Raw genomic sequence first — 12,142 nt, 5'->3', positions numbered from 1 at the left:
GTACTTAGGAGTGTCAAGTTGTTTGTAATGTTAAGCATGTTTCAAGACATAGTTGATTATGAACACTTATGGTAATGTTAATTTACTCATGTTCATAGCTATGGATATATGGATGGGCAATTATAATGAGTTAAGTATATATGAACCAACTTATTGTATGGAATGGATAAGTGATATGAAATGGTATAAATAGGTGGAATGGCTTGCATTTATTCATGTATCCTTGTCATGAATTGGTGCCAAATGTGGCATATAGGTTTTGTAGATTGATTAGATGATTATATATTATGTTTTGATATGGAATTGGTATGTTTTGAACATGTTTAAATGATGCCAAATGCATTCTTATGACCTATTTGGATGATTGGTTTGGGGCAAGTACAAAATGGCCAAATTTTACCAAAAACAAGTTCTTCGTCTCGACGTTGATCTTCCCTTGTCGCAACGTCGACCAATAGTATGTGACATCTCGACGTCAAATAGTTCGACGTCGTGACGTGACATACTATTTGACGACATCATAACGTAGAGAAAATCTCGTCACAACGTTTGCCATGTACTTTTCAGACTTTGCAATTTGGTCATTGTTTAATCTTAGGTAACTTTAAAGCTTACGTAAGTTCGTATTAAGCTCAGGAAAGGTTTTAAATTTGCTCTGAATGATTTATATAATATAAGTTAGTGATTTTCGACTCAAATTATTTGTTATAGGTTTGTAATTGTTTCGTTTTATACTGTAGCATTTTGTAGCTCAGTCCTGACGATCGGGACAAGCTAGGGGTGTTATAGCATTCATGAACATACTGTTTTTTCTTTGACAGGGTACTAACTTGTCCAACATCGTTTTCATGAAATGTTGGAGACGTTGCAGTTAACAATGAACGCGGTGTAGATTACCTTGAAAACATACCCTTCGAGCTGTGGACTCAATTGTATAATGGAGGTCTATGATACATGCACATGAGAACTAACCTAATGGAATGCATAAATTTCATCTGAAAGGGACGCGCCATTTGTCGATAAACTCAGTGGTCAAAGAGACATATTTTCGATTGACAGCCTTATTTCCAAAGCAAGCGGAAAAATATGTCGGACAGATTTAGAGCAGTCACATTTGGTGCGAGGATGTGATAAAAGAAATTAGAGAAAATGCAAAAGAGCAAACTCTATGTTTGTAGTGTGTCACTCGTGCCCAAACCTAGCATTTTGGGTTATAGAGTTCAATAGACCCGACCAAGGTATTATCGGGGGAGCATACCATGTATACTTAAGACAATGGACCTGCGGTTGTGAGAGATTTCAAGCACTTTGTTTTCCATGCACACATGCAATTGCTGCATGTGCCTTGGCATGACTGGATTGCATGAACTATGTTGACGAAATGTACAAACTAGAACGCATGTATAACGTATGGAAATCTGAATTCCTATCGATCCCAGATGAAAGAATGTGGTCGCTTGTATTGGGAGCTTCATTTGAAATGGTACTAAACATTTTGTGGCATCGCAAGCTAAAAGGCCGATCGAATTCTACTCGAATATGTGGCAATATGGATATTTGGAAGAAGACAGACCAACCGAGGCTATGTAGTTATTGTAGGAACTCAGGGCATACGAGGCCAACATGTTTCACACTTGGGGGAAACATTGAGGACAGGACCTCATTAACACATTTATTCATTCTTTTCATAGACAATTTGTTCATTTTTTCATTGCTTCTCATTTATTTTTTTGTAAATTGTAAATATTGATTATTATTTATGTAAAATTCATAAAGATATAAATAACTTTTCCATTTCTTCGTAGGTCAAAAAAAGTATATATTATTGATATTAAAATACATTATTTTTTTGAAAAAATTGTATACAGTGCAAATTAAAAGTTAACAATGTAAATGATTATTTACATGAAAAATATTTTAATTTCCAAAATCATCAATGTTGTCGGGTTAAATGTGTGCCACAACCCAATAGGTGTTGATTGTGAAACAGATTTCTTCATACAAGTTAGGGTTTCGGCTCCTCATCTTTTTCGTCTTCGTCTTCACCTCAAGCTACTTCATCTTTATCTCATTCCTCCGTGGTGTCGCATAACTTGGTTGCAGATAATATGTTGGAATTGTCGGAAGTGGTGGATAAGTTGATGTTGTTATAGACATTAGCGTGTAATATGGTACTGGGGACGCAAGTGGCGGATAAGTTAGTGTTGTCGATATTAGCATGAAATATGGTGTTGGAGACGGAGTTGGTCCAAAAAACATACTTGCATAAGATGTTGAAACAGGGTACAATGGCGCATAGTGTGATGCTTGTGTAAAAATAACGGGGTTAGTGAAAGTACCGAAATAATATGAATCATACTGATCAGGAGGTGGTGCAGCTTTTGGTGCCTCGTGTTGGGTTGGAGTTGATGATGACTCCATCGAGGCATGCACTCCCAACTTAGGATTTTTTTTGGGGTTGTTTTGGCCTCATAGTACGATGTTGCCTAGTCCTTGCCTTTTTGGACAAAAGATATGACTTGCCATGATGTCTGAACCATGACATGTAATCCGGAGAGGTCGCCAATTCCGGAACGAGAAATGGTTCGCGACTAGGTAAGAAATTGTACCTATGCTCCCAAATGTTGATAAATTACCTGTGGAATTTGGGCCAATCTTCATTAAGTTTCCTCTGCAAATCAACCTTGTGCAGTGGTATGATGTCTTAGGGTGATGACAAAATAATTTGCATAAACTTGAACTGCCGCATCACTCGATTGGATTTGTGCATCTTCACCGTCGCGTAAACTATCAATGACATCTTTACGTGTCAAATATTGGGATTGGCCAAAAATTTGGTCGAGATGTATGCTCGAATTCTCAGATTGGTGTACGACATCCATTCAAACTATAGTACAAAATAATAAATTTTATTATCTACATGATATTAAAATCCAAATCCTTAGATATATAATTGAAAATTTTAAAAACTAACCTCATCTTCCGATTGTTGATTTAACAGTAGCTAGATATCTTTGAGCTCATCCGATAGTCCTTACATGACACGTGATTGTTCCACCTATTCAAATAATAAATTATTTTAAAAAATATTATGATAATAATATTATCAAATGAATTTTACCTTATTACAAGTGGGAGGGGAGTCAACTCGATGACATAAAAATGGTAGTTGGTACCATGCCTAATATTGCAGAAGGAGTATACAACCATCGATTTTAATTTATTGTGGTTGTGTCGCCTGACACATCTCTCAGTATAGTGTGGCCAACACGGCTGATCTCCAATTGAGTCGGCCCGCTTCTTTCAAGTCAATGAGTTGTAGTAGCCACCTTAGATGTATCAGATTTCGAGATTTATCGGGCATTAGAACACCACTGATTAACCTTAGGGTGAATGCTAAGGCGTGTTGTTCTCTTTCAAAGGCACTTGAGGTGTCGTCGAGATAATCGAAATTATCTTCTAACCATTTCATCTCTATCTAGCTACAGAAAAATTTGTTCAACGCCTTGCCTAATAGTTACCTGCAAATGCTGCTTCGACCGCGAATGATGATTGATCCCATGACAACTGCCCCATCCATTGGTAAATCGAGTTGTACAGCTAAATCCTCGAGTGTGATTGTACATCCTCGAATGTGTGGGTCTCTATCTTTCCACTAATGCGTTGATAAGTGTGAGATTCAATCTACACCCACTAGCATACGAGACACGTGCAAGAATTTTGCCTTTTGCAAGTATGGTTCAATTAGACACGGTGCCCTCGATGATAGATTGTGTATGTACGTCTCCACAATTCGATATTCGGCCTAGATATAAAAAAAATTAAAAATTAGTAATGTTAACAACTTAATAATGAATTTAATTAAAATTAAAAAAATAAAAAATATTTTCTTAATATTTGCAATTGGATGTAGAAAATATGATTGTCACCGAAACAAATAAGAGTATTTATCATTATAAAAAGAAATTAAAATGGATAAAATACCAAATAAATTATTAAAACAAGAAGAATTTTAGAGAAATTTAATAAAAAATCAAGAACTAATAACTTGAGAGAATTGAATTTGAATACTAAATGGAGAAAATTGGTAAATAAGTAGAAAATGTGTCATAATTTCTCTAAAATCAAACTATTCCCTAAAATATTCCAGAAATCGGCCCAAAATCAAAATTAATTTTTAAAATCAGCATTTATGTCAAAATCGGCACTTCTTATTGAAAATTTTAATCCTGTTGTTTGATATTATCAAATATAATTTTAGTCACGAGACATTTGGCTGAAGGAGTTATGGGACTTTATGTATTAGCAACAAATCTCTACTGGCCGCTACTTCACTGTTGAAAGTTGAAGTAAAAGAAGCAGCTGATGAGTCCCACTTTTATTCATTTAAAAAGCAAAGAGAAAAGTAAAAAAAATAAATAAAAATTTCTTTACAAAATATTATAGTATTGTGATTTAACGAACGCAATTTATTTTATAATAATTATATTATTTATATATTTAATAATAACTAATGTTAAATTAAAATTTAATTATTAAGTATTAAAATTGATAACGGTACATTAGAGCTGAAAGCGATAATTACTGTTTAATAATAACTTAAAATTATTCATATTTTATATTATAAAATATTTATAAATTTATAATCTATACATTTATTATCAAAATATTAACAATATATTTTCAACAAATTATTAATAATATTATTTATGTTGAAATTAATTATTAAATAATATTGTAAAATTAAATAATTTTATCAAAACAACAAATAAAATTAATTATTTAAATAATTTATTATAAATATGTATGTTTAATAATATAAAAATTATAACAATTGATATGAATATTTTAATGTTAAATATTTTTGAAAATTAAAATTATAAATATTATTATAATAATATTTAATTGGATTCAAGTTAATTTTTATTTAAAATTTATGTTTCTTGTAAGAGAGTTTTTTTATTCCTTTTTAAATAGTCTTATACTTTTTAAAAGTCAAAGACAATTTAAAAAAAATTATTTTTGCCGATTTTGTTTTAGCTCAATTGATATGGCATTGTTGTCAATGTAGGAGAACATTAATTTGAATGCATTGAAACACATTATCCTCTTATTTATGAGTTGTGAATGGATTATATTTTATAAAAAAGGCAGATATAATATAAATTATTTTTAATTAATTAAGTTTTTTCAGTGAAACAAATACAAAATATACTTTCATATATTTTATTGTAAATAATTTTTTACAAAACAAACGCACTCTAAATTTAATTTTGACCAATATTTTAAAAAAAAATCAAAGTATGATAAAATATGATATCATAAAAATTAATATAAATATTATAAATATAAAATATATAAACACTTATACAGTATCAATTGTTAATATTAAAAGTTATACAAGTATATAATGTTTTACAAAATTAAAACATATAAAAGTTAATGTAATTTTTTTTTAATTTTCATAAATAGTACAGTTCAATCATTGCCTAAATAGCTATATTTCATAAACAGAACAACAAATAGAAAATGAATTATAAATAGGTAAATCACAACAGTCGCTTAATATTGAATTAGTTAATAAAATAATTATCTAAATTTCATTTTAGTCACTCAATTTTTAAAAAATAACAAAACAGTTAAGAAAAAAAACAGATAAAAGAAAATAGGTTAATATGCTATAAGTCCTTGTACTCTTAATAAAATTAGAAATTAATTTTTGTACTTTTATTTTTAGAATTTTAGTTTCTCTACTTTTTATATTTCAAAATTCAGGTTTAATTATTAACGTTGTTAATTTTTTTTTAAATTCAACACATAAAACAAGGGGACTAAATTATAAATATATGAAGAGTATAGGATATTGTAGCAAATTTTAACCAATTATATATTCTTCATCGATAATTAAGGAAAAAAAATTTTCTTTCCTCTTTGAAAAATTTTCCCTCTTCTTTTCTTTCTTTCTGTGTATGTATGTATATATATACACACATTATTATCTTGTCAGCAATTCATGGGAAAACGCAGATTCTCGAGTGAGCAACTTGAAAGAGGGTTTCGGCGCTTTTCAAACCCAACTGTCTTATTTGAAAGAAATTAGCTGTTGAAGTGAGTATCAAAATGACCCATCCTGCAACTTGTGAATTTTTCAGGAACCCATCGACATCATTCTTTTTTTTTTCTTTTTGCCTTTTTCAGTTTTTTCCTTTTCCTTATCTGTTTCTTTCTTTTTTTCAATTAATACCAATTTGTTATTATTAGGCTCTAATTTCACTCTTCATAATAAGTAAACTTAAACTATATCACAGAGATTTTCCTTTAAAAGAAAAAAACAAAAACGCAAGATTTTGATATTTTTTTCGTTGTTTGATTCGATGCTGTTTGCATAATTAGGAAAAAAAGATAATAAAAGTTTTTATCTGAGCGTCGGTTAAATTGTCAGAAATGGTGATAGTGTCACTGCCAGTTCCATAGTAGTAAATGCTCTTTCATTCTATGGCGTTTTCTGCAGTTATTCTATTTTGTTTTTGAATAATGACTTAGCGAGACAGCTAGTAATCTGAGGTGATTTTTCTTTTTTAATTCTCGCCCAAGGAACTGAAGATTCAGTAATTGAAAAATGGAGAATTAAAATATTAGAAATCAGATATTTTTATATGAAGAAGCCTTGATTTCTGGGTTTTAACTTTTTTTTTATTAAGATGGTTGTTTGCTAATCATGGCAACCATCCAAATTCCTTTTGTTTATTGTTTTTAAGTTTTATTTTTCTTAATTCACATAAAATACTGATTTTTTTTCTCTCTCTCTCTTTTTTTAAAGGATTGCAAATGTTTAAGTTTTGAATCACAGAATGTATTTCTTATGGACCTATGAATCAATTGCCCTAAATCCCAAATTGTTAACACAAACTTTAAAAACCGTTGTCAATGAAACTTCTAAAACACTGAAACTTAAAGTACCCTCCTCAATGCAAATTGTAGTTTTGAGCTTTTTATTCATTTCTTTTTTGTTCTATTGTGAACAAAAAAGAATATCATTTAGATTTGCTGTAAATTTAACATAAGAACCCTAGTTAACATTAAAAACAACATTTGCTGTAATTGAAAAGAGTGAGGTTGTAGCAAGATAACTTTTATGTGGGGCTGTGCTGTTAAAACTGTTGTTATCAAGTAGAATTTTTGTTCAAATTAGGCATTGCAACTTGAATTACTTTCTGGAGTTTTCTTTATTCGTTTTTTGCATTGTCCCTTTCATAAATTTCATAATCAAAAACATCTTACTGTTGAATTCACTGTTTGTTAATTTCTATTCGTTAATGATTCAAAATGCTATTTTATTAGCTTTAGGATATTTCTGATGTCTAACTAAATTTTTATGCCTTTTCATTCATCAATAGGTCAGCAATTCACTAGAGTCCAATTTTTTGAACCGTGGAGCTAATCATTATTGAATTCTTCATATATTCCACTGGAGCTTTCTGAATTTTATCGGACTTCATCTCTGGTTTTGCTTGCTTGGCCTTTTCTGGGTCTACTTTCTCTTTTTTGCACGGCATCTCTGCTTCTCCGTAATTTAAGTATTCCATTAGATCTATTGTTAGAGAAAGCACACTTTTGAAATTACCTCGGAAGTATTCTTGAAAATTCATGGTATGGATTACAAACTATCTTAATTTGGAAGTTTAGCGGAATTCATTTCTATCTTACTGTTATTCTGGATAGTGGATTCAGACAAGCTTATGACTCTGGAGGAAGCAGTCAACAGCTCCGAGTGGAGCAGGGAGCAAGATAAGGCATTTGAGAATGCCCTTGCAACTTATCCAGAGGACTCTTTGGATCGGTGGGAGAAAATTGCAGCTGATGTACCTGGGAAAAATTTGAAAGAGATTAAAGAACACTATGAGCTTCTAGAGGATGATGTTAACCGGATTGTATCAGGTTGTGTGCCTCTCCCACCGTATAATTCTTTTGAGGGTTCAACTGGCCATGCCGGTGATGAAGGAACTGGTAAGAAGGGAAGCGGCCATTTAAGTCATTGTAACAATGATTCAAATCACGGGAGTAAGAACTCAAGGTCGGATCAGGAACGTCGTAAGGGGATTGCTTGGACAGAGGATGAACACAGGTGAGTTAGTTGTTGTTTAAATTTCTTTTTACTTTCTGTTTTCATTTGGATTGACTATGCACCTTTAAAAGTATCTTGATTAAGTTTTATTTTGCACCGTCTAACTTTAATACATAGTGTTCTTTTCGCTCTTGATATTTAATAATTGCTTTCATTTGTTAAGGTTTGATTATCTTGGAATCTTCTATCCTGTTCATGTTTAGAATCTTTGATTTTTATTTGACAAAAGGGTTGCCAAAGTTACTTTTCACCCATAAAAAGTGCCTCTGATGATTATTGTTAATTAGTTGGTAGGAAGCTCGGATCTTCTACATAGCTTTCTTATTCAAGGTTATAATGCTGTGCTTTACTGTGAAGATCCTGATGTCTGTGGAAGGCCAATAGAATGATATATCCTGAAATGATGTGAAATAACTGAAGGGAAAAGGGAATTTCAGTGTTACCATTGGAAGAGAGATCTTGTCGGTGGTTGCTGGTTGTTCATTTTCTTTTTTCCTGAAAAATCATACCCTAAAAGAGAACAACTATACTATCTTTAAATGCCACCTGGATGATCTCATGGCCTTTATCTGTGGATTAACTTTAGCCTTCTTAGTTGACTAACGAGGGTGACACCACTGTATAAGAAAAAAGTTTGTGAAAATAATACTAACCTATGCCTGGTTCTATTTATAGCAGTTCAACCTGAGCAAAGTTCACAGATGCTCCCTAAAGTTTTACCCTTTTACCATTTTGCTAAGTGAAATTCTATTAATCTCAACTGAGTTCTTCACCATAAGTGATTCGTCCAAATAAATGACAAAATATTATAGCTGCTTGAAGAGCCACTTATAAAAATTCCGTCAACTTTTGTTTTCCATTTCTTTTCTTTTCTTCTCTTTGTTGTTTTTGGTTTTATTAGAGTGGGAAATCTACGAATGATGAACATCATTAAAGAAAAGAAAAAGAAAAAATGAGAAGGAAAAAATCTTCATCGATTTTTTAAAATGGCATGGTTGCTTAAATAGTAATTATGCTGTCATTTCCTCATTTATTTGAACAAAATTTATTAAGGTGTCCATATCATATATAATTTAGAAGGTTTTGTGAGCTAAGTGAAGAATGTGTAAATGTAGTGACCATCCATGCAGGTTTTCCAAACTACCCTAATACTTGAACTAGTTGCCCACTTTTATCATTGAACTTGTGCATGAATGGTCACCATCTATAATGTAAATAAGGTGCATTCTATCTAAATTAAGAAGGAAATGGAACGAAACATCATAGTCATGTTTTTATGCAAATTTTATCAGAAGGTTTATATTTTGTAGTGGCTTGCCGATGCACTCTTGTTGGGGTGTATTTGGTCATGTTATAAAACCAGTGACAAAATGGTGAAGGTCAACCATCAAAGGTTAACTGCCCCAAACTGGAGGCAAATGTGCGAAAGCAATAGAACATATTGTCATGGCTTGGAACCCTAAAAGAAAATCATAGAGACTAGAAATAATTGTTGAATTTGAGCTATAAAAACGAGTTGTTTGGTTGAATTTTCTATTCCTTGATAAAGACTTTCCTTGCTAGTCATCTGATTAATTCCCATTTCCAAATTTAACTGTAACTTGCTGATATAGAGTCTGGGGGTTGATAATTCTATTAGTGGCGTCTATGAAGTAGTTTGTGTAATTTAACATTTGCGATACGTTACACCTGTAGATGATTTCATTTGACTATTCGGATGTGAAGTAGATTCTCTGTCTATGCTTAAGGCTTAAGCTTTATCTTAAACTTCCTTTTAACTTAGTGTTGATGAATTTTGTATGCACTAAAAATATATCTTGGTGTGTCAAAGTTTGTGCATGGTGATCATTGACATATACAGTATATTGAATTATATAAAGAACCATCATTGCACAAGAATTTACCGTACTTAAGTAATTGAAATATTGGAAAAGGCACATGACTAAAAGAGCTAAGGGCGTTGTTAACTTTTCTTTTTTTTTTTTTCTTTCTTTTCTTTAATGTTTTGTATCCTTTCTCTTGATGAATTAGCATCGCTTAATTTGATAGTCAGAGAGCGTATTCTTTAGCTTTATTTGGTCTATAATACCTTCTCCTAGTCCTGAGGAAATGTCCGTAACCCGGAATCTATAGTTTGTTTTAGGCCTGTCATATTATGTTTTCAAAGGTATGTTTAGTCACTCTATATTCTTATCTTGAAAAACAGGTTATTTCTTCTTGGTTTGGAAAAATACGGGAAAGGTGACTGGCGAAGCATATCTAGGAACTTCGTGGTCACAAGAACGCCAACACAAGTGGCAAGTCATGCTCAAAAATATTTCATTCGATTGAACTCCATGAACAAAGACAGGAGGCGATCTAGCATCCATGATATTACCAGTGTTGGCAATGGAGACATAGCATCCCAAGGACCAATAACTGGTCAATCAAATGGTGCTGCAGCTGGAGGTTCCTCTGCAAAATCAGCCAAACAGACCTCTCAACATCCCGCGTCACCGCCTGGCATTGGCATGTATGGTGCTCCAACTATAGGGCAACCAATAGGAGGTCCCCTTGTCTCTGCAGTTGGAAGGCCAGTGAATCTTCCTGCCTCAGCACATATGGGTTATGGAGTCACAGTTCCTGGTGCACCGATGAACATGGGTCCTGCAACATACCCAATGCCACATTCAACTGCTCATAGTCATAGGTAATTTACAGTTTAGGTGCCAAATATAAGGACAGAAGACTACTTGTGCAGATATTGGGTTACAGGGTTTTCAATTTTAGCCTGAATAAGATATGCATATTTGCAAGCACAAGATGTGTCTGTTATTTGTTTAATCTCTAAATAAGCCATAGCAAGAGAATTTTACATGTATCTATGTAGGCAACTATGGAATAGGCTAATGTTAAATGTGACAGATTTATGGGTAGGACAGCATTTTGAAAACTTTCTTTTTCTTCCCTTCCCCTTTTTAGCATTAGAACTAGTCAATGCTTAGAAATTGTATGGCAAAAGCTGTAAAATAACCTTTTACATATTTTGCTATTAAGAGCAGCTTATAATATATATACTCCTGTATCTAATGATTTAAGAACATGTCTGGTCAATGGGCTTTTTCTGTTACGAGTTGCTTGGCAGGTGGTCTATTATATGATTTGAAGACTAATTCAAGGTAAAATAAACTGCTATTTGTTCTCAATAATGGTTGGTTTCCATCAGGTATATGTGGTGCTTGTTGTCACAGGCGCACATTTCAAAGGACAGATCGGGTTTTGCTATCCATAATTCATTTTCACACAATAGGTATATTCTTCCTAAACTTAATTAAACAACTTCTGCTAATGATTTTTGCGTAAAATATGGTCTCAGGCTGAAATACCATAATGAACTTCTAAAATTATAGAGATTTCACTAATGTTATTTTACCAACTTTTCTTTTTGCCGTCCTATTAACAACTTTATTGAATTCATGTAAAGACCGAGAATCTAGACTCCTAATGTCACCATGTCATGTGGGGAATGTTCCTGATGTGGCCATGATATGGCAGTTTTACATCATGCTATGCAGGGAATTTTTGGTTGAGAAGTAGACAAAACCAGCCCTTCATTCCCTTCATTCTTGTGTTGCTTTTTTATTTCTGGTTTGTGATATTGGGTTTGGGCATTGAAAAAAGCAGAGCTGCCAAATATATCAACTGTCAGGATTGCAAAATTAAAGAATGTTTAAAAATAATGCATTCCACATAAGCATATACAATTTGGCTTGGTTTGGTTGCTTCTTTTGTTTGACCATCGGGAGCCCATAGTTCACACCCTTTCAAAACTGGGTTTCTTTATCGAAACCCCACTTTATCACCCCTTTCATCACATTTAGAAATTCCCGAGATTTTAAACATCCTTTCATTGACAGAGGAATATAAAAGGGAAAGAACATGAAGATTTTAGCTATAAATCTTGGCTTTAAAGGGATTAACAGTGAAAAAGAGAAGGGAGGGCAAACAAGATAGTATGGATAAATCCTGGAGCATGTG

At 32.5% G+C, this 12,142-nt stretch overlaps 1 protein-coding gene across 2 annotated transcripts; it reads left to right on the top strand.

Annotated features, from left to right (window-relative positions):
• Nucleotides 1-5,963: 5,963 nt before the first annotated feature.
• On the top strand, nt 5,964-11,175 carry LOC107886871 (transcription factor SRM1). 2 transcript variants are annotated; one of them, XM_016810967.2, is made up of 4 exons: nt 5,964-6,108; nt 7,398-7,650; nt 7,732-8,125; nt 10,332-11,175. In XM_016810967.2, the coding sequence occupies exons 3-4, from the start codon at nt 7,740-7,742 to the stop codon at nt 10,816-10,818; spliced, it is 873 nt and encodes a 290-aa protein (XP_016666456.1). In that variant the 5' UTR covers nt 5,964-6,108; nt 7,398-7,650; nt 7,732-7,739; the 3' UTR covers nt 10,819-11,175. The 2 variants fall into 2 exon arrangements, with proteins under 2 accessions (XP_016666456.1, XP_016666455.1); XM_016810966.2 differs by having other exon boundaries at nt 7,723-8,125.
• Nucleotides 11,176-12,142: the final 967 nt, after the last annotated feature.

The sequence above is a fragment of the Gossypium hirsutum genome, chromosome A03 (assembly GCF_007990345.1).
Source record: "Gossypium hirsutum isolate 1008001.06 chromosome A03, Gossypium_hirsutum_v2.1, whole genome shotgun sequence".
In the NCBI taxonomy this organism is placed as follows: domain Eukaryota; kingdom Viridiplantae; phylum Streptophyta; class Magnoliopsida; order Malvales; family Malvaceae; genus Gossypium; species Gossypium hirsutum.
Note: the sequence above shows the minus strand (reverse complement) of the source record. Positions and strands in the feature narration are given on the sequence as shown.

What these genes read in the sequence shown, in the direction of transcription:
- LOC107886871 (XM_016810967.2), top strand. Translation starts at nt 7,740, where the DNA reads ATGACTCTGGAGGAAGCAGTCAACAGCTCCGAGTGGAGCAGGGAGCAA. An exon ending in TGGACAGAGGATGAACACAG is followed by an intron (nt 8,126 to 10,331) that starts GTGAGTTAGTTG and finishes CTTGAAAAACAG; the next exon opens with GTTATTTCTTCTTGGTTTGG.